This window comes from Cherax quadricarinatus, chromosome 38 (genome assembly GCF_038502225.1).
Source record: "Cherax quadricarinatus isolate ZL_2023a chromosome 38, ASM3850222v1, whole genome shotgun sequence".
NCBI classification, from domain to species: domain Eukaryota; kingdom Metazoa; phylum Arthropoda; class Malacostraca; order Decapoda; family Parastacidae; genus Cherax; species Cherax quadricarinatus.
In genome coordinates this window covers 32,777,016-32,799,352 of record NC_091329.1, presented here as the reverse complement: position 1 = coordinate 32,799,352, position 22,337 = coordinate 32,777,016, and the positions used below count along the sequence as shown (strand labels likewise).

At 39.3% G+C, this 22,337-nt stretch overlaps 1 protein-coding gene across 2 annotated transcripts in view; it reads left to right on the top strand.

Annotated features, from left to right (window-relative positions):
• LOC128693080 (zinc finger protein 84-like) overlaps window positions 1–12,506 on the top strand; it is a 51,071-nt gene extending 38,565 nt beyond the window's left edge. For both annotated transcript variants that reach the window (XM_053782576.2, XM_053782577.2), the window contains exon 3: window positions 997–12,506. In XM_053782576.2, coding sequence (XP_053638551.1) covers window positions 3,163–4,317 — 1,155 coding nt within the window. In that variant the 5' untranslated portion in view covers window positions 997–3,162 and the 3' untranslated portion in view covers window positions 4,318–12,506. The remainder of the gene's footprint in view (window positions 1–996) is intronic.
• Window positions 12,507–22,337: the final 9,831 nt, after the last annotated feature.

Genomic DNA, 22,337 nt, shown 5'->3' with positions numbered 1-22,337 from the left:
CAGCCAGAGATAAGTGTTTGTGTATATTTCGCCTGCTCTTGCGAATTCCTTGCATTGTTAATAGTCCTAGAAACAGTGTATCATGCCAAGACAAAATCATTCCCATTACTAAATTTACTAATTGTAATATTGTTATATGTTCTGTACTTCCTCACTATTATAAATCTAATTAATCACTTCAGTTACCTAACTTTTATATCAGTATGCAATAAGGTACAGTGGACCTTTGATTTTCATGATTAATCCATTCTAGAGAGTCTGCCAAAAACCCAAATTCACGAAAACCAAAACCATTTTCTCCATAAGAAATAATGTAAATCCAATTAATCCGTTCCAGACACCCAGTGTAATATAGGAGAGACCTGGGGATGACTAGTGTAATATAGGATAGGCCTGGGGATGGCAAGTGTAATATAGGATAGTCCTGGGGACGTGATTAATGAACAGAGGAAGTGCTGTTTTAATGCCAGGTATGTCTACATTGTTAATTATGGACTATTTTTAAATTGGCATTTTTTAATTTTATGTGAAATTAGCCAAATTACCGAATTCTGATCACTTTATAGGGTAGTTGAAATAGTTGAATGGGTGGTGTCTTGTGCTCAGTCAATAGAATGAAAGGCATAGTGGTGAAGTTGCTAAAGATTTTGGTTGATTGAAAAATGGAATTGGCCTAAAATAGGACTCAAAGTGGGCAGAATTGCTGGTGCGTAAATTTCTCTGAGACTGCAAACTTTGTGCCAGTGTTCATCAGCTTCGTACTTTTGATATCATTACTTTCAGAAAATTTTTTTTCTTTTATTTCCGAATATTTTTTTCTGCTTAGGGAAGGTGGGGGATTTTTTGGATACCGAGAGCAAGTTTAATTTTGGAGAGTCTGAACAATTAAAGGGTTTAAATTTAAAGGATGCAAGTGCCCTTGTAGATTTTATTGATATGTATTAATTTATATTCTATTTAATATGTCAGTTCTTTTTTCTTTTTTTTTTTTTGCAGTTGACCCTTGCACCAGAAAAAATACTACTCATGGAGTTCCAGTACTCAGTAACATAAGGCTCATGTAAGTGGCATAAATAATGAAATGTGTATAGTGACAGCACTCTGTAATTGCAGTGTTAGAAATACTACATTTACAGTTTAAACATCAGTGTCATAAATCTCTTGTAACATGAATCCTGTTACATCCTTAGCAGTCTATTGAAACTTGTTAATTCAGATAGTCTTATGTACATCATTATCACTGCTACACAAGTACTAGAATCAATATGAACTGTGCTAAAATTCATCCCTTAAGAGTTTATGTACCTGATTTCTTTGAAGTTTTTGGTAATGGCTATGCATAGAGTATGAGTACTGTAAAAGTTAAATGTATTAATGGCATGGGAAGGTACTGTTTTTGTGATTACTGAACATGAGTAATAACTATTGAACTGTATCATGGTTAAGATACGTTTTATGTGACCACTGTGCGGCAGTAATTAATGTTTGTAGCTTGTATTATGGTGTAGATACTATGTGTCCAAAGTGTAGTATTAATAAATGTAGATTTGATATTGTGCACCACACTCATTTTATTGACATTATTTTGACCTGGTGCTCAGTGTCAGTTTCTGAACACCTGTAGTTCTTGGGGACAAAAATGGGCTGTATTACGAGGAAAGTATCATTTATGTAGTGAAAATGATGTAGTAATAAAGTGTATAGCTTGTATTATGAAGAAGTACTGTTTGTATGAACAGTGTGGCACTTATAATTGTATATCTGGTATAAATGGGAAGGTACTGTTTATGTGACTATTATGCAGTAGTCATTAACATATATATCTGGTATTATGGTATAGGTACCATTGTGCAGCAGTAATTATAAAAGTAATTGCAATGTTTTAAGTAAAAAATTTTCTATCTGTCTTATTTACCCCGCCTCCGTCCCTCGCTTCACCCTCCTCTTCTGTCTCACTGTAACATCTTCAGTATACCAGCTTAGTGCTCCCACATATAATAATTTCATGTAGTCTTATTTTCTCCATAATATTTTTGCTTTTCACAATCATTGGATCATTCTTTGTCTGGCATTTGTTGAAGTTTCATTTTTGAATGAATAATTATATTTATCAAACTATATACAATTTATTTACTACATTAAATGCTTATTGCTATAGAAAATTTAACTTAAATACCTTGTAGGAAAACTCAATATAACACATTTTTTGCGTGTGTCATAAGTCAGTTTATGTAAGGCCGTTGTAACTATAAGTTGAGTGTATATGTAGTATCAAGATTGTAGTAGAGAATACATTGTAGCAGTGTATCAAGACTAGTAGAGAATACATTGTAGCAGTGTATCAAGATTGTTGTAGAGAATACATTGTAGCAGTGTATCAAGATTGTTGTAGAGAATACATTGTAGCAGTGTATCAAGATTGTTGTAGAGAATACATTGTAGCAGTGTATCAAGATTATAGTAGAGAGAATACATTGTACTATTTAGTGACCTGATGATCATTATCAATCTAGTTTTGTAACAAGCATAAGAGGGTATAAAATACAATTTATATCAACATTAGTGATTTCAGAACTGTTGTTTAATCTTTAGGAACAAAGAATTGAATTCATATAGAGTACCAGAGAAGTCTTCATAAAGGAAGTATCATGCTGGTAATAAAGTGCTCTTTATCCAAGACCTTGAAGTTACCCTTCTGTGTCTCAGGCATTGTATGATCCTTACATGCATAGCACTTCCATATATTTTTTTTTATTTTTATTATCACACTGGCCGATTCCCACCAAGGCAGGGTGGCCCGAAAAAGAAAAACTTTCACCATCATTCACTCCATCACTGTCTTGCCAGAAGGGTGCTTTACACTACAGTTTTTAAACTGCAACATTAACACCCCTCCTTCAGAGTGCAGGCACTGTACTTCCCATCTCCAGGACTCAAGTCTGGCCTGCCGGTTTCCCTGAACCCCTTCATAAATGTTACTTTGCTCACACTCCAACAGCACGTCACGTATTAAAAACCATTTGTCTCCATTCACTCCTATCAAACACGCTCACTTTGTTAGAGAAATGGGGATTTTATTGTGAACAAATATTCATAAAAACGTGTTCTGGTTAAGCACTGTATGATTCATATGAAAAGATATTAAATCAGTGTTCATTCAATATGTCTGACGTGCATGAACAAGAGTCTGTTCCAGCATCACAAATTGTAGTTCAACCAGAAGAAAAACTGTATCAATATTCAGAGTGTTTGAAAGACTTTTCACCGAAGTCTCAGTGTGTATCACGTACGAACATTAATAATGGCAAAAAAACACTTCAGTGTTCAGTGTGTCTAAAAGAATTTTCATATAAATCTGGTTTAACAAGACACATGATTGTTCACACTAGAGAGAAACCATATCATTGTTCAGAGTGTTTACAAGATTTTTCATATAAATCTGGTTTAATAAAACACATGATAATTCATACTGGAGAGAAACCATATCAGTGTTCAATGTGCCTGAAAGGTTTTTCCAAAAAGTATAATTTAAAAGAGCACATGACAATTCATAGTGGAGAGAAGCTATACCAGTGCTCAGTGTGTCTAAAAAACTTTTCACGAAAATCTTACTTAGATGCTCACAAGAAAATTCATACTGGAAAGAAACCATACCTATGTGCAGTGTGTCAGAAAGAATTCTCAAATAAATCTAATTTAGTAAGTCACATAAAAAGTCATACTGGAGAGAAACCATACCAATGTTCTGAGTGTCTCAGATACTTTATGCAAAAATCTGATTTAATAAAACACATAAGAACTCACACTGGAGAGAAGCCATACCAGTGTTCAATGTGTCTAAAAGATTTTTCCCGAAAATCTTACTTAGAAACACACAAGAAGATTCATACTGGAGAGAAACCTTATCAGTGCTCAGAGTGTCAGAAAGAATTCTCAAATAAACCTAATTTAATTACTCATATGAGAATTCATACTGGAGAAAAACCATTTAAGTGTTCAGAGTGTCCAAAAGACTTTTACCAGAAATCTGATTTAATAAAACATTTAAGAATTCATACTGGAGAAAAACCATATCAATGTTCTGAGTGTCTAAAAGACTTTTCCCGAAAATCTCATTTAGAATCACACATTAAGAGTCATACTGGAGAAAAACCATATCAATGTTCGGAATGTCTAAAACACTTTTCTCTTAAGTCTAATTTGATAAACCATATTAAAATTCATACTGGAGAGAAACCATACAAGTGCTCAATATGTCTAAGAGACTTTTCTCATAAATCTTATTTAATAAGTCACCTAAGAGTTCACACTGAATGAAAATCATATCAGTTTTTAGAATGCCCAAAAGACTTTAACAAAAAAAAAAGAAATTTAAAAAAAATGTGTGAAAATTTATACAAGGGAGAAATTGCATCAGTGTTCAATTTCTAAAAGAGTTCTTACAGAAATATAATTTACTAAAACATTTCAAAAGTCATATGGGAAAAGAAATATTGCCAATGCCGTGTATGATTAGAAGATAATAAATTTTTCTGATCTGCATGCAGAAGCGAGGTGTCAAATGCTAACAGATGATAAAGTCCTCCAGAGCATAGGCAAAACGTTGGAATTATAAAAGTTTCCCTACATTTAACATCTTACCAATTTTTGATATGGTAAGAGGCATGAAAATTAACAGAGGAAAATTTGTATCAATCTCCCAAGTGTACCATAAATCCCAGTGTACAAATGGAGTTTTGATGCTCATTTTTTTTTTTTTAAGCTGAGAGGTCAGCTTATATGATAGGTATAAAATGGCAAACACTAAATAGCATCTTCAAAAATCACTCAGTCATGGGTTGGTACCTCCACCTTTCCTCTCCTCTCTCCATTCTACCTCTATTTGAGGATATTTCCTCCTTGTGAATTTCACCTCCTAGGCAGTGGGTAAAAGGGATCGTTATTCGTCCCATTCCATTGTGAGCCTCGGCAGTGGTGCTGTTAAACATAGGAATTGAATTATCTGGGGACATGCTGGACCATCTTCAGGGCCCTGGTGGACAGCTGGGCCCCCTTCAGTGCCCTGGAAGGTGGCATCTAGTGGGGCACAACTCGTATTTCCTTGCATAAAGTATTTTGGAGACAATCTTGGATGAAATTCTTTTCCATTCAGCCAGTGACACCTATTGATTATCTGATAATGACATTAGCAAGGCACTTGTGAGGCATGTTGGTCAAACTGTGTCCTTCCATGCTTTCAAGAAAAGAATGCACTTTGTTACTGTGAAAGATGTTGAACACCTGGCAATCCTTCCCTGTCACAATACAGTCACAGACACATTTACACACTGATAGGTGAATGTGTTCACCTGCCTTGGTCACATGTTATTATCTATAAATTTATACAAATTATTTACAGGTCCTGGCTATGTTTTCAGAAGTGCTGGATTGTATGAAACTCCTTGAAGCATAGTGTCAGACAAAGTGGCACCCTCATTGCTAAAGGGGCACTACACCATCAGCAATGCCCCCAGTCAGCCTTGGCATATGTTTTGCACTGATTCTCACTGTTCCACACACTGGTATTGTTCACATGGAGGAAATCAGTGAACATAGGGAAGTAACCAATTGCCAGTGAATGGCCATTGCCGAAGTAGGCACTTAATTCATTTAGGTTCATAAACACTTCCTTGATTTTGTATAGCAGGTTGTTTATGTTGGGTGTATTCCTGTCTTTGAGACATGCAATACTCATAGCAAAAGCGTGAATCTGTTGCAAGGGAGGCGGTCGTGGAAGTTTGGGGTACTGATGTGGTAGTCTGTAAACCAGTACTGTTCTGTATTGTGCTTGTAACATCAGGCATAAACATGAATGTGGTAATGAATAGACATATTTTGGCCACAGTTGTATGTTTGCACTAGTGCAACCATGATGATTCTGCAACATGTGTAATGTCTTTTCATCTGGCTGATGATCAGATTTATGGGCAGCTCATCAAAGTAGCTGGAAATACTCTAATCTCTCTCTCTTGACTAACTCTTGGGACTCGTTGGTGATAGTACATTCTGGCAGGATGCCACTATCAATGGCTTCAAAATTGAAAGGATGTGGCACGAATGCTGCATGCGGATCATCTGGGTTATCATTGAAGTTTTCAATATTTCCTCAATCACTTGTGGCCACATTTGTCTCAAATCTACTAAACTTGGGGTCAGCATCAATTTCCTCGAAAAGGAGTGTGTTAATATGTCTTGGCATTAGTAAATTTGTGGGGTTTGCCATGCTGTTTGCTCTAGCTGGTGTTTAATTGAATTGGTTCTTCCATGAGATACTACATACCTGGAGAGTACCTGGAGTGGGTTTTGGATGTCATTGCTGCCGTGGCCCAGTCTGAGACGAGGCCTCATGGTGGATCAGGGTTTGATCAACCACACTGTTACTGCTAGCTGCATGCAAACTGATGTACAATCCACAGCCCAGCTGGTCAGGTACTGACTTTAGGTGCCTGTCCAGTGCTTTCTTGAAGACAGCTAGGGGCCTATTGGTAATCCCCTTATGTATGCTGGGAGGCAGTTGAAGTCTTGGGCCCCTGACACTTATTGCGTTGTCTCTTAGCATACTCATGGCACCACTGCTTTTCTTTGGGGGAATGTTGCATATGCTGCTGAGTCTTTTGCTTTCATAGGGAGTGATTTTCTTGTGCAAGTTTGGTACTAATCCCTCTAGGATTTTCTATTATCAAGTATCCCTCTCACTTGCATTCCAGGGAATACAAATCAAGGGACTTCAAACATTGCCAGTAATTTAGGTGCTGTATCATACTTATGTGTACTGTGAAAGTTATTTGTACACTCTCCAGGTTGGAAATTTCGCCTGCCTTGAAGGGAGCAGCTAGTGTACAGCAGTATTCCAGCCTAGAGAGAACAAGTGAGTTGAAGAGGATCATCATGGGCTTGGCATCCTTAGTTTTGAAGGGTCTCATTATCCGTCCTATCATTTTTCTAGCAGATGCAGTAGATACATTTTTGTGGTCTTTGAAGGTGAGATCCTCTGACGTTATCACTCCCAGATCCTTCACATTACTTTTTCACTCTATTGTATGGTTAGAATTTGTTACATACCCTGATTTGGTTTTCATTTCCTCAAGTTTTTCATATCTGAGTAGCTGAAATTTGTCTTGGTTGAACGTCATATTGTTTTGAGTGACCCATTTGAAGATTTGGTTGATGTCCGCTTGGAGTCTTGCAGTATCTTTGATGGAGGACACTGTCATGTCAATTTAGGTGTCATCACAGATTTTTTAATATGGCACATGTGGAGTGTGCAGACCAATTCTGTACTTTTTACCAAATTTGGATGCAGGAAAAATAGTGCATTGATCAATGCTTGGAGAGCTAGCTGAAATATGAAGATCAACTCCTTGACAATTAAAGGGTTAATTTACCTCCACTTTATGTTCACCTGCATATTGCTTTTTCCATCCCTCTTTGTAAAGTTTTGACAGTTCATGTTTGCTTCTTCCAACTTCCAAGTGTGAAGGCAATCGTGCCTCCTACAACTTTATGCTTATTCTTTGGATCAGTGCTGTGACAGTTATGTCACAGCATTGATCCATGCTTCTTTGATAGCCCTCTTTACGTTGATCATATTTGGCCCTCTGGTGCCAGATAGGCCTAGGTCTGTCTGGCCTTTGACAGTGGACTGCCAGTTTATTTCAGCATCAGCTGGTCAAACAGCATGGCAGACACCAGCTGTTCACTCATCCCCTGTTGTATAAATACTTCTATTCAAGGAAAGTGATGTTGACCTCAAGTTTAGTGCCTTCTAGATGAATGTGGCCACAAGTGATCAAGGAAATAATGCAACCCTCAATGTTAACCCAGATTACCCTCTGCCCACCACATTTGGGTTGTCCCCCATGCCACTCCAGACACTAAGACCAGCACAACTGGGGTGTCCACCATGGCTACACCAAACCCTAGGCCCAGCACTTCAGGGGTGGCTGCCATGGCCACACCAGACCCTAAGTCCAACAACTCTAGGGTAGCTAGCATTGCTAGTCAAAGGCCACAATGGGATTGAAAATTAATCAGAATCAAATCAAATCAAATCAAGTTTATTCTCTATGAAGATTACAATGTGGTGTTTACATACTATAGGATATTGTGTGGTTTACATGTTATATAAAACTAATTACAGGGAGGGCCACTATCACACCTAGCATGACTAGGCATTTTGGGCGGACTATGATTAATTCAAAACTCTATTATTACAGATTATGGAGCATATTGGTATTAAGGCTGAGTAACTGCATTACAGTTCATAAATTTAGCAATGTGAATGGTTTTGTTTTGGTACAACACATAATTTCTATTGAAGCTCCTATATTGGAGTATCACAGGCAAACTTATGACCAGTTAAGATTCATTAGGTAATAGCTGTATTACGTATTTCTGTGTTTATAGTCAATTGGGCGAGTGTAGGTGCGAATTGTGGGGAATCACAGATATCGAGGAGAGGTCTAGGTTGTTTTTTATGTGGGTATGATGCAAGAGAATAGGCAGTTTTCATGTAGTTAGCTGATGGTAGGGTGTGTCAGGGAGATAAGATGTTTTCTAGTGGTAGTTTTGAAAGTGATGAATGTGTCTGTAGCCCTTTTATGTACATTGAATTTTTGTATAGCTTTAGCCGGACATGGGGAATGCCATAGAGATGTTTGTGTCTGGTGTTATGCCTGTGGGTTCTGTCACAACTATCAAGAAAGTGTTTTAGGTCAGGGTTAATATTGGAATTTAAGGTTCTGTAAATGTAGATTGCACAGTAGTAAGTGTGGATGTTCTGAACATTGAGTAAGTTTAGATCTATGAAGTGTGAGGGGGGGGGGTGTTTCCTGGGATTGGATTACATGATTATTCTTACTGAGGCTTTTTGTTGGGTTATTATTGGCATTAGGTGTGTTGCTGCAGCTGATCCCCAAGTGCAAATAACATAGGTGAGATAGGGATAAATGGGTGAATGGTATAGTGTGAGAAGGGCAGATTGCGGCATGTAGTAACGTATCTTGGAGAGAATCCCAACTGTTTTGGATCCTTTTTTTGTTATGTGTTGGATATGGGTGCTGAAATTCAGGTTGCTGTTGAGGTGCAGGCCTAGGAATTTGCCCTCATTATGGCTGGCAATAAGAGTGTTGTCGATCTTAATGTTCTGAGGACATGTACATAACCTTCATGACTACGACAACTACTACTACAACTAACCCATCTCTTTGGGAAGGACCTACTTCCACTGGGGAATCCCGCCTACCAGTGACTATGGCCTTGTCTGCTACACCTGACGTTAGTATATAAGCGCCAGGCTCCTTGCTTCTGCTTCAGAATCTCCACGACTACGGTGCTCTTCGCACCTACTCCTAGGTTGAGGGACTGATTACCTCATCTTCTGTATATAGTCCTACTGTCTTCAAGTTATGTCATGGAATTTTTATTGATAAAGCCACTGGATGGCGAAACGTCTACAATAAAGAGACCCAGATGTTGCAAATATGTCTTAATTTCATCTTGTTGGCATTATATACCATTCCTGCACAATTGGTCTTACGAACTGAACTCCATCGTTAAGTGAGGAGAGGCTGTATATAAATAATTAGTGTTTCAAAGCTGATATGTACAAAACGTAGGGGAGGATGGTGCTGTGCCAATGTTCTGGGCACATAGCTCTGAATCGTGAAAGGGGTCACAACTGGTCATGACTGTAGACACAGAAGACAGTGTCCCCGGCATGCTTATATATTTGGCCAAGGAGAGGTTGACTGATCCTCTGACCACCACAATACTCTTGAAGCAGTTAAGTGGCCAGTCAAGAACCACCATGAACGCTGGTGTAGTCACAACTGGGAGAAGGCTGCTTGAATGGCATGTAGCTGACTGGGTGGTTGGCTATGTGTGGAAGGGGGACCAGTGTAGGTAGAGAGGTCCATGTGACATCTCTGATCTTGGCAAGATCAGTGCTGTCTTTATCTTTATCCCGCATGAGCTGGATGACTCAAGCTGACAATCAAGGCTAAAATGAAGAAAACATACAGTTATACACTACACTCAATAAATCATTCACACAATAGGCTTACAGCCTTTAGAAAAAATGGTGAGGATTAAGATGACAACACTGCATAAATTCAAAACAAGGCTGGAATAAATTGGAGTCTAAAACCCTAAACAAGAGTGAAGTTCTTGTTGAAACCAACTTCACCAAAACAGATGATAGACAGGAGTGAAATGAATACTTGTAGATTTGATGGGAGCCACAGGTCTAGCGACTAACACCACAGGTCAGAGATGCACTCGTCACCTCCCAGGGAGGTTAGTACCAAACTTGCACATGAAAATCACTCCCTACGAAAACAAAAGACTCTGCAGACAATGCAACATCCCCCCAATGAAAAGCAGGGGTGCCACTTGGATGATAAGAGACAGCACAGTAAGTGTCAGGGGCCCAAATCTGTTCATCTGCCTCCCAGCATACATAAGGGGGATTACCAATAGACCCCTGGCTGTCTTCAAGCAGGCACTGGACAGGCACGTAAAGCCAGTACCTGACCAGTCGGGCTGTGGTTTGTATGTTGGATTGCGTGCGGCCAGCAGTAACAGCCTGGTTGATCAGGCCCCGATGCACCATGAGGCCTGGTTACAGACTGGGCCATGGGGGCATTGACCCCCAGAACTCTCTCCAGGTATACTCCCACTGGGTGCAGAAGGGGGGGTAGCAGGAACTATGCACCCACCCTAACTGAACAAGCAGAATGCCCGACTAACGACCACCACCGTGCATTAATACTTCCCCTACTCCTATCTAATGAACTTTTTCCTCACAGATGTACTGTAGGGTAAAAGAGCCTAGAGATCCATTACAGAATTTATCCATACTCCAGTACAACCATCGACTTTAGTACAGAACCTCAGCCAACAATCAACAACCATTCACCTCAGCTGACAATCAATAACTCTCCACCTCAGCCCAGTAGGGCCACAGTATCCCTCTCCACTCTCTTCGCAATCATCGACAAATGCCAACAACCACAATTTAACCCCTGTGCCATTCATGCCATAGTTCTAAAGGTTTGTACTCTCAGTTCGTGCTGTAGTTATACACCATGAGCTCAGCTTACTCAGATAAGCATTGAGTGATAAATTTAGGCCTATATAGTGGACCCCCAGCTTACGATATTAATTCGTTACAGGAGGCTGTTTGGATGCCGTTACCGAATGAATTTGCTCCCATAAGGAATATTGTAAATTAGATTAATCTGTTTCAGACCCCCAAAAATACACTTACAAAAGCACTTACAAAAATACACTTACATAATTGTTCGAGTTGGGAGCTGATTGTAAGTCGGGGGTCCGCTGTATATGAGAGTATGGGTTAGCCTGGTAGGTGTGTACCATGTAAAAATAATCCTGCCCCACACAGTGAATAATGGGGGGGAAAAAACTTTTTTTGGTTTAAAGTAGCAACCCTGCAGTGTATTTTCAGATGGTTTTTATGGTTGCATTCTTGGTTTCTTGATCTCATTTGACAGAATGGAAGATATATTACAGAAATAAGAGGTGATTTTGATTGGTTTCAGGACTGAAAGTAGCTTGAAATTGAGCTCAAAGTAGCAGGAATCTTTGATTTTTGCCGATATTCCAGAGTAAATCAATTGCTTCACTTGTCCAATACACTTCCAACTGGTTAGTCTAATATGCATTCACATAAGAACATAAAAACATAAGAAAGGAGGAACACTGCAGGAGGCCTGTTGGCCCATACTAGGCAGGTCCTTTACAATTCATACCACTAACAAAACATTTGCCCAACCCAATTTTCAATGCCACCCAAGAAATAAGCTCTGATGTGAAAGTCCCACTCAAATCCAACCCCTCCCACTCATGTACTTATCCAACCTAAATTTGAAACTACCCAAAGTCCCAGCCGCAATAACCCAACTAGGTAGACTGTTCCACTCATCAACTACCCTATTTCCAAACCAATACTTTCCTATGTCCTTTCTAAATCTAAACTTATCTAATTTAAATCCATTACTGCGGGTTCTCTCTTGGAGAGACATCCTCAAGACCTTATTAATATCCCCTTTATTAATACCTATCTTCCACTTATACACTTCGATCAGGTCTCCCCTCATTCTTCGTCTAACAAGTGAATGTAACTTAAGAGTCTTCAATCTTTCTTCATAAGGAAGATTTCTAATGCTATGTATTATTTTAGTCATCCTACGCTGAATGTTTTCTAACGAATTTGTGTCCATTCTGTAATATGGAGACCAGAACTGAGCTGCATAATCTAGGTGAGGCCTTACTAATGATGTATAAAGCTGCAGTATGACCTCTGGACTTCTGTTGCTTACACTTCTTGATATAAATCCCAGTAATCTTTTTGCCTTATTATGTATGCTTAGGCATTGCTGTCTTGGTTTAAGGTTGCTGCTCACCATAACCCCCAAGTCCTTTTCGCAATCTGTATGGCTAAGTTCTACATCATTTAACTTATAAGTACTAGGGTTATGGGCACTCCCAAGCTTCAGAACCTTGCATTTATCTACATTGAACTGCATCTGCCACTTTTCTGACCAAGAATAGAGCTTGTTTAAATCCTCCTGAAGTTCCATAACATCTACGTTTGAATCAATTATCCTACGTATCTTTGTGTCATCGGCGAATTTGCTCATATCACTAGTAATTCCCTCATCAAGATCATTGATATATATTATAAACAACAACGGGCCCAAGACTGATCCCTGTGGAACGCCACTTGTTACAGATCCCCACTCGGATTTAACCCCATTTATGGACACTCTCTGCTTCCTGTCAGTGAGCCATGACTCGATCCACGAGAGCACTTTTCCCCCAATGCCATGAGCTGCCACTTTCTTTAACAGTTTGACTGTGAAGCGAACTCTATCAAAAGTGTCCTTACTAAAATATAAAAAAAAAAAATCAAATTTTTATTATGAAAATGTTAAGATTATTTTTCTGATTGTTTTAGTCCCAAAAAAAATTTTTCCCATCAGTACTTACCGAGATATAGAGGGTGTCATACACAGTGGTGTTTTACACTCTCACACATAAAATCAGTGTGTGTGCATTTTTGTTGAAGTTTTTTTTTATGTACAAAGACAAAACACCTCGTCTGAGCAGTTTTCTTCAAAGTATTAGCAGGCAGTTGTGTTATGTAGTTATCCTAGGTAAATGGTCGTGTGTCATCATTCCTTCCTAATTTCCTTCATTCCTTTCCTACCTGGAGGCTACCTGGAGGGCATTCCACCTCTCTTCCTACATTCCTTCATCTGTCCTTCATTACTTTTTTCCTTCCTTTCATCTAGTCCTTCCTTCATTCCTGCCTTCCCTTCTTGCTTCTGGTTTCTATAATATATATACACATATATAGTCACTAGATACTTTCATAAAACTGCTATTATCACCCTTCAGCAAGCTTGTCTTGTGTGCCAGTGTGTGGCTTATAATTGTTTTGAGTCAGGAGTGGGCAGCTGTCAAAATGACATATTGTCTCATTAGTCACTCCCCCTACCGCTGTCAAAACAATGGGGTCGGATGCTGCTTCCCCCTCCATTCTATCTAACGTGGTCAACAGCTTCAAAAGCTTTACTGAAGAAAGTTAATAAATTAGTTAGACAAGACCGGCCTCTTGTGAATCCATGCTGAGTATCATTAATCAAGCTATGCTTATCGAGATGGCTTCTTATAATCTCAGCTATAATTGACTCTAGTAATTTGCCTACAATTGAGGTCAGGCTTATCGGGCAGTAATTTGACGGTAACGACTTGTCCCCTGTTTTAAAAATAGGAATTACATTAGCCATCTTCCACATATCAGACACTACACCTGTTTGAAGAGATAAATTAAAAATATTAGTTAATGGTTCACAGAGTTCCATTTTGCATTCCTTAAGAACCCTTGAAAAAACCTCATCAGGACCTGGCGACTTATTTTGCTTCAGTCTGTCTATCTGCTTCACAACCATTTCACTAGTGACTGTGATGTTACATAATTTATCTTCTTCTAGCCCACTATAAAAATTAATTACTGGAATATTGTTAGTGTCTTCCTGTGTAAAAACTGAGAGAAAATAATTATTTAAAATCAAGCACATTTCATTCTCTTTGTCAGTAAGGTGCCCATAGTTATTTTTAAGGGGACCTATCTTATCTCTAACTTTTGTTCTATAGACCTGGAAAAAACTTTTTGGGTTAGTTTTAGAATCACTAGCAACTTTAATTTCATAGTCCCTTTTAGCTTTTCTTATCCCCTTTTTAATGTCCCTCTTAATGTCAATATACTGATTCATAAGATGACCCTCACCTCTTTTGATATGCCTATAAATTCCTTTCTTATGCCCTAGTAGATATTTGAGCCTATTATTCATCCATTTTGGGTCATTTCTATTTGATCTAATTTCTTTATATGGGATAAACGTTCTTTGAGCAGCATGTATAGTGTTCAGAAAACTGTCATATTGATAGCTCTCTTTGTTACCCCAGTCAACAGATGATAAGTGTTCTCTAAGCCCATCGTAATCTGCTAAGCGAAAATCTGGGACTGTTACTGAGTTATCGCTACTATCGTACTTCCATTCAATGCTAAATGTAATTGATTTGTGGTCGCTAGCACCCAGTTCCTCTGAAATTTCTAAATTATTAACAAGGGATTCATTGTTTGCCATAACTAAGTCAAGCAGGTTATTTCCCCTTGTAGGTTCTGTCACAAACTGCTTCAAAAAACAATCCTGAACTATTTCTAAGAAGTCGTATGATTCTAAATTCCCAGTCAAGAAATTCCAATCAATATGACTAAAGTTAAAGTCTCCTAGAATTACCACATTATCGTGCCTTGTGGCCTTAACTATTTCCTCCCATAGTAGTCTCCCTTGGTCCCTATCTAAGTTTGGGGGACGGTACCTGGACCTGGTATATCACTCCTAAAATCAGTTTTTCATGCCCCTCTGAAAATTCTATCCAAACAGACTCTGTGTTTCTTCAGACTTAATACCCGTTTTTATGCAACAGTTCAAGCGATCTCGGACATACAGTGCCACCCCACCCCCCTTCCCGATACTTCTATCTACTTGGAACAATTTAAAGCCCTGAATATGACATTCCGCAGGCATGTCCCGACTTTTTTAATTAAACCACGTCTCAGTTAAGGCAAATACATCAATGTTACCTGCACTAGCAACTAATCTCAACTCGTCCATCTTATTCCTAGCACTACGGCAATTAGCATAATAAACATTGAAAGACTCTCCTTTCTCTTTACCCTTCCTGCTCATTTCTGTTTTTTTACTAAACCTATTACTGTCCTTATCACCCAAAGTCCCTGGCTTTTCAATATCTACCTCGTTCTGCTTATTACTAGTTCCCCTGGAATTCGTAATAATACTACACTGGGACTTCACTGTTTTCCTGCCAAAACCCATACCACTAACTATTCCTAGTTCAAAGTCCTAACTGCTCCCTCCACTGCAGTTGCCAGTGCTACCACCCCAGACCTAGATAAGTGAACCCCATCCCTGGCATACATGTCATTTCTGCCATAGAAGAGGTCCCAGTTGTCAATTAATGTTACCGCATTTTCCTTACAGTATTTGTCCAGCCAGCAATTGACACCAATTGCCCTGGACAACCATTCATTTCCAACTCCTCTCCTTGGCAAAATACCACATATGACAGGGTTCCCACCCTTACTCCTAATTATTTCTATTGCTGACCTATACCTGCTAATCAGGTCTTCACTCCTACGTCTGCCAACATCGTTGCCTCCAGCACTGAGACAGATAATAGGATTGCTCCCATTACCTCTCATGATGTCATCCAGACGGCTAACAATATCCTCCATCCCAGCCCCAGGAAAGCAAACTCTCTGTCTCCTACTCCTGTCCTTCAAGCAGAACGTCCTATCCATATACCTAACTTGGCTATCCCCAACAACAACAATATTCTTACCTTCCTTAATGTCTTTCGTCGTGACGTTCCCAGTAGTCTACTCACATTCGTCGGGTAGCACTGAGAATGTATTAGATGTTTCCACAACAGTTTCCACGGCAGTCTCTTTCTTCTTCATCGTTTCTACCTTTCCATTCGTCTTCTTGATCGTCAACTTTGTTCCCTGCTGTCCAGCCACTGACCAGTTTCCCTTCTTGACCTGAGGACTCAAAACAGGAGGACTACTACGAATCTTCTTGTTTTCCTCGGTCAGTCGCCGAATCTCCATCTTCGCCATCCTCAATTCTTCCTTAAGCTGTTGGTAAAGTTGCTCGATGGAGGGCATCTTGCTTCAATTCGTAGAGAGCGCGCAAACAGGTCTTCACAGAGCTAAGTACACGTCACCACTGCGCAAATGCCAACTCAATCAGGAGCTACTGCGCAGCACGTCCGCACGGCCCAATAGCGATGCGAACAATCAAATAGCGATGCGAACAATGCACTGACATTATGCACTGACATTATTTATACAGTAGGGTCGCGCTTTACGGTGTTTTACTAATACGGCGATGTCAAATTATGACCAAAATTTGCTATACAGCGTGCGGTCTTTCAAATATGGTACGCCCCACCCAGTTTGTTTATATTCTCCGTGAGCACAACTCTACTATGTCGGGAAATTTTCCAGAATGTCAAGTGTTTTAAAGTTATTGCATATTTTATATGTACACCTACCATCCGACTTACGACCAAGCTTGGTTCCGACCAACTGGTTGTAAGTCAAAATGGACGTAAGTCAAACCTTTGAAAATTGCCGACATACTGGGTAGGGCATAATGTCAAATTTTTCCTATACAAACTACCTACATAGTACTGTAATGTAATGTACAATCATTATTTCATTCTTTTTACCATAATTTACTTCTATTGTTATATTTTAATTATTTATTTACTGTATATAATGTATACATGGTAGTGAACTGTATTGTAAATTTTACATCGCATACACTATCATATGTTACTGTTATCTTTATGTATTGTCGACACAGTGGAATGGGAGAATGCCACTGGTAGTGTCATCCTGCCAGAATGTTGTATAACCTATACCCTAAGTAAAGAGAAACAACTCTGGCTGGCCTTGGCCGGGTGAGTGGGTGGGTGGCCGTGTGGGTGGGTGGGAGGCCGGGTGGGTGATTGGGAGGCCAGGTGGGTGATTGGCTGACTGAATGTGTGTGTGTGTGTCTGTCTCTCTCTCTCTCTCTCTCTCTCTCTCTCTCTCTCTCTCTCTCTCTCTCTCTCTCTCTCTCTCTCTCTCTCTCTCTCTCTCACAGGTACACGTAAGTAATCATACATAGTATAAATTACCTAGGATAACCCAAATAATCCAGACAAAGTGCTACACAGTGGATCTGTGCTCCAGTGCCCTAAATTAATAATAATATTAATAATAATTATTATTATTATTACAATAATACATATGTACTAATATTAATAATAATATTATTATTAAACTATAATATAATAATCGTGTCCACTCATTACTTACCTTAAAATATCTGTAGTCTTAATGTAGAGTGAGAGGTGAGTAAACAAGATTAAATGAATAAACGAATGAGTGTGTAGAAGGTTGGCGAGTTATGTAAACAAATGTTGTTGTTGTTGTTGTTGTTGTTGCCAGCCCGGACATGAATGGTTCCTGTTCACTCTGTCAAGCCGACCAGAAAAACATCTCATATTTATTAATTTATATGTTTATATGTCATGTAGCATGTTTATTATGTAATTTTGAAAAAAGAAATCATAGATGGATTAAGCAAAATGTCCATATCAACGTTTTATACACATTTAATGCGCCTCAGTGATTATTATTGTGTTATTATCATTATTAATATGGCATCTTCAAGACCAATTACACTCTTAATGAGTAACTCTGAGACAGACAAGCAGACAGAAAGACAGACACTCAGGTAGACAGACACACAGGTAGACAGAAAGACACACACAGGTAGACATAAAGACAGACACACAAGTAGACAGACACACAGGTAGACAGAAAGATACATACAGATAGACATAAAGACAGACACACAGGTAGACAGAAAGACAGACACACAGGTAGACATAGACACAGGTAGACAGAAAGACAGACACACAGGTAGACAGACAGGTAAACAGACACACAGAGATACAAAGATATACAGGCAGACAGATACAGACAGGTTTATGTGCAACAGTGAAAACAAATAGAGAGTTTGAGAGTAAGAGCCTTTCTTGCCACAGACTTAATCTTAGGGGCCATGGTGAAATTTACTGTCCAGTTAGTACAGTTAATACAGTATGATGCTGCTGATAGGGCAGGGTTACTCAAACTGATGCTGCCTGCATGACGCATTGCCGCCGCGAGTATTGTCAAATATTGTACAGTGGTGTGCATCAGCTGGCCCAGCCCAGCTGCCAGATGCACGGTCGTAAGTCGAGTGGACGTATGTCGAGTAGGTCGTAAGTCGGATGGTAGGTGTACTCTGATAATTATATTTATGTGTGCCTGTACCTAAATATACCTGCACACTGTGCTGGTGTGCAGGTACACATTAAAATCATTAAGAATCTCTTTACTCGACACCATATAAGCTCTTGGGTGAATTAAATGTCATAGATTACTTTAATATAGACATTTCCATTAATCCATCTATGATATTTTTTTTTTTCAAAATTATATAATAAACATTCTATGTAACATATAAACATAATGTATACACCCACATTATAAAAATTTACATAAATATGAGATTTGTTTACCAAGCATTTGGTAGGAGAGTCGAAGAATTATATTTCTCTAGTCAAATACCAGAAACTTAACTAGAAATTTATTCCTTTCATATGCCTTCACTCTGTCTATAGATATTCACGACCCTTGTGGGTTTAGCACTTCTTTTTTATTATGATTACAATAATAATAACTTGTAATAATATTATGACTTGTAATAATAATGATTTGTAATAATAATAATAATTTGTCACAGCATCATTCTAAAAATTACATGAGAAAGGAAGTGTTGGTCTTTATTTATCCCACTGTATCAACATGGAGACAACTTGTACACAATATAAAGTGTTTGTATTATGGTATAATACAAACATGTATGAATGAATACTAGACGTGTTTGCCTGGTTTGTTTACATTGTGTGTGGGTGGGGTGGGGTGGGGAGGACAGCCTTGGCTGGCTACCATACTTCCCAAACCAGACTTCCTACAAATAAAACTCACCTCTCACCCTACATTAAGACTACAAATATTTTAAGGTAATTAATGAATGTACTGTATATGTATATTATCGCTCTGGGGCACTTTAATTAAATGTAGTATATTACACGTGGGTGGGGTGAGGCCGGCTGGCCTGGCTGGCTACCGTGCCTCCCAAACCCGATTTCCTACAAACTCACCTCACCTTCCATTAAGATTACAAATATTTTAAGGTAAGTAATGGGTGTACTGTGTGTGTATTATAATTTTTATTGTTTTTAACCCTTTCAGGGTTTCAGCCATACTAGTACGGCTTAACAGATATATCAGATCACTTTCTAGTTGTAGCTACACTGGGAGTAAAAGGTAGATGGGATACAAGGAGAATAGAAGCATCAGGGAAGAGAGAGGTGAAGGTTTATAAACTAAAAGAGGAGGCAGTTAGGGTAAGATATAAACAGCTATTGGAGGATAGATGGGCTAATGAGAGCATAGGCAATGGGGTCGAAGAGGTATGGGGTAGGTTTAAAAATGTAGTGTTAGAGTGTTCAGCAGAAGTTTGTGGTTACAGGAAAGTGGGTGCAGGAGGGAAGAGGAGCGATTGGTGGAATGATGATGTAAAGAGAGTAGTAAGGGAGAAAAAGTTAGCATATGAGAAGTTTTTACAAAGTAGAAGTGATGCAAGGAGGGAAGAGTATATGGAGAAAAAGAGAGAGGTTAAGAGAGTGGTGAAGCAATGTAAAAAGAGAGCAAATGAGAGAGTGGGTGAGATGTTATCAACAAATTTTGTTGAAAATAAGAAAAAGTTTTGGAGTGAGATTAACAAGTTAAGAAAGCCTAGAGAACAAATTGATTTGTCAGTTAAAAATAGGAGAGGAGAGTTATTAAATGGAGAGTTAGAGGTATTGGGAAGATGGAAGGAATATTTTGAGGAATTGTTAAATGTTGATGAAGATAGGGAAGCTGTGATTTCGTGTATAGGGCAAGGAGGAATAACATCTTGTAGGAGTGAGGAAGAGCCAGTTGTGAGTGTGGGGGAAGTTCGTGAGGCAGTAGGTAAAATGAAAGGGGGTAAGGCAGCCGGGATTGATGGGATAAAGATAGAAATGTTAAAAGCAGGTGGGGATATAGTTTTGGAGTGGTTGGTGCAATTATTTAATAAATGTATGGAAGAGGGTAAGGTACCTAGGGATTGGCAGAGAGCATGCATAGTTCCTTTGTATAAAGGCAAAGGGGATAAAAGAGAGTGCAAAAATTATAGGGGGATAAGTCTGTTGAGTGTACCTGGTAAAGTGTATGGTAGAGTTATAATTGAAAGAATTAAGAGTAAGACGGAGAATAGGATAGCAGATGAACAAGGAGGCTTTAGGAAAGGTAGGGGGTGTGTGGACCAGGTGTTTACAGTGAAACATATAAGTGAACAGTATTTAGATAAGGCTAAAGAGGTCTTTGTGGCATTTATGGATTTGGAAAAGGCGTATGACAGGGTGGATAGGGGGGCAATGTGGCAGATGTTGCAAGTGTATGGTGTAGGAGGTAGGTTACTGAAAGCAGTGAAGAGTTTTTACGAGGATAGTGAGGCTCAAGTTAGAGTATGTAGGAAAGAGGGAAATTTTTTCCCAGTAAAAGTAGGCCTTAGACAAGGATGTGTGATGTCACCGTGGTTGTTTAATATATTTATAGATGGGGTTGTAAGAGAAGTAAATGCGAGGGTCTTGGCAAGAGGCGTGGAGTTAAAAGATAAAGAATCACACACAAAGTGGGAGTTGTCACAGCTGCTCTTTGCTGATGACACTGTGCTCTTGGGAGATTCTGAAGAGAAGTTGCAGAGATTGGTGGATGAATTTGGTAGGGTGTGCAAAAGAAGAAAATTAAAGGTGAATACAGGAAAGAGTAAGGTTATGAGGATAACAAAAAGATTAGGTGATGAAAGATTGAATATCAGATTGGAGGGAGAGAGTATGGAGGAGGTGAACGTATTCAGATATTTGGGAGTGGACGTGTCAGCGGATGGGTCTATGAAAGATGAGGTGAATCATAGAATTGATGAGGGAAAAAGAGTGAGTGGTGCACTTAGGAGTCTGTGGAGACAAAGAACTTTGTCCTTGGAGGCAAAGAGGGGAATGTATGAGAGTATAGTTTTACCAACGCTCTTATATGGGTGTGAAGCGTGGGTGATGAATGTTGCAGCGAGGAGAAGGCTGGAGGCAGTGGAGATGTCATGTCTGAGGGCAATGTGTGGTGTGAATATAATGCAGAGAATTCGTAGTTTGGAAGTTAGGAGGAGGTGCGGGATTACCAAAACTGTTGTCCAGAGGGCTGAGGAAGGGTTGTTGAGGTGGTTCGGACATGTAGAGAGAATGGAGCGAAACAGAATGACTTCAAGAGTGTATCAGTCTGTAGTGGAAGGAAGGCGGGGTAGGGGTCGGCCTAGGAAGGGTTGGAGGGAGGGGGTAAAGGAGGTTTTGTGTGCGAGGGGCTTGGACTTCCAGCAGGCATGCGTGAGCGTGTTTGATAGGAGTGAATGGAGACAAATGGTTTTTAATACTTGACGTGCTGTTGGAGTGTGAGCAAAGTAACATTTATGAAGGGATTCAGGGAAACCGGCAGGCCGGACTTGAGTCCTGGAGATGGGAAGTACAGTGCCTGCACTCTGAAGGAGGGGTGTTAATGTTGCAGTTTAAAAACTGTAGTGTAAAGCACCCTTCTGGCAAGACAGTGATGGAGTGAATGATGGTGAAAGTTTTTCTTTTTCGGGCCACCCTGCCTTGGTGGGAATCGGCCGGTGTGATAATAAAAAAAATAGTACGGCTTACACACCAGTGTCCATGACGTACTAGTACGCATAAATTCTAGTGCCTTCAAATCTAGTGAGAGAAAGCTGGTAGGCCTACATATGAAAGAATGGGTCTATGTGGTCAGTGTGCGCAGTATAAAAAAAATCCTGCAGCACACAGTGCGAAATGAGAAAAAAAAAACTTGGACCGTGTTTTTGGATTAAAACAGGGATTTGCACTATATTTTCGTATGGTATTTATTGTTGTATTCTAGTTTTCCTGGTCTCATTGTATAGAATGGAAGACATATTACAGAAATTGAGATGATTTTGACCGATTTTACA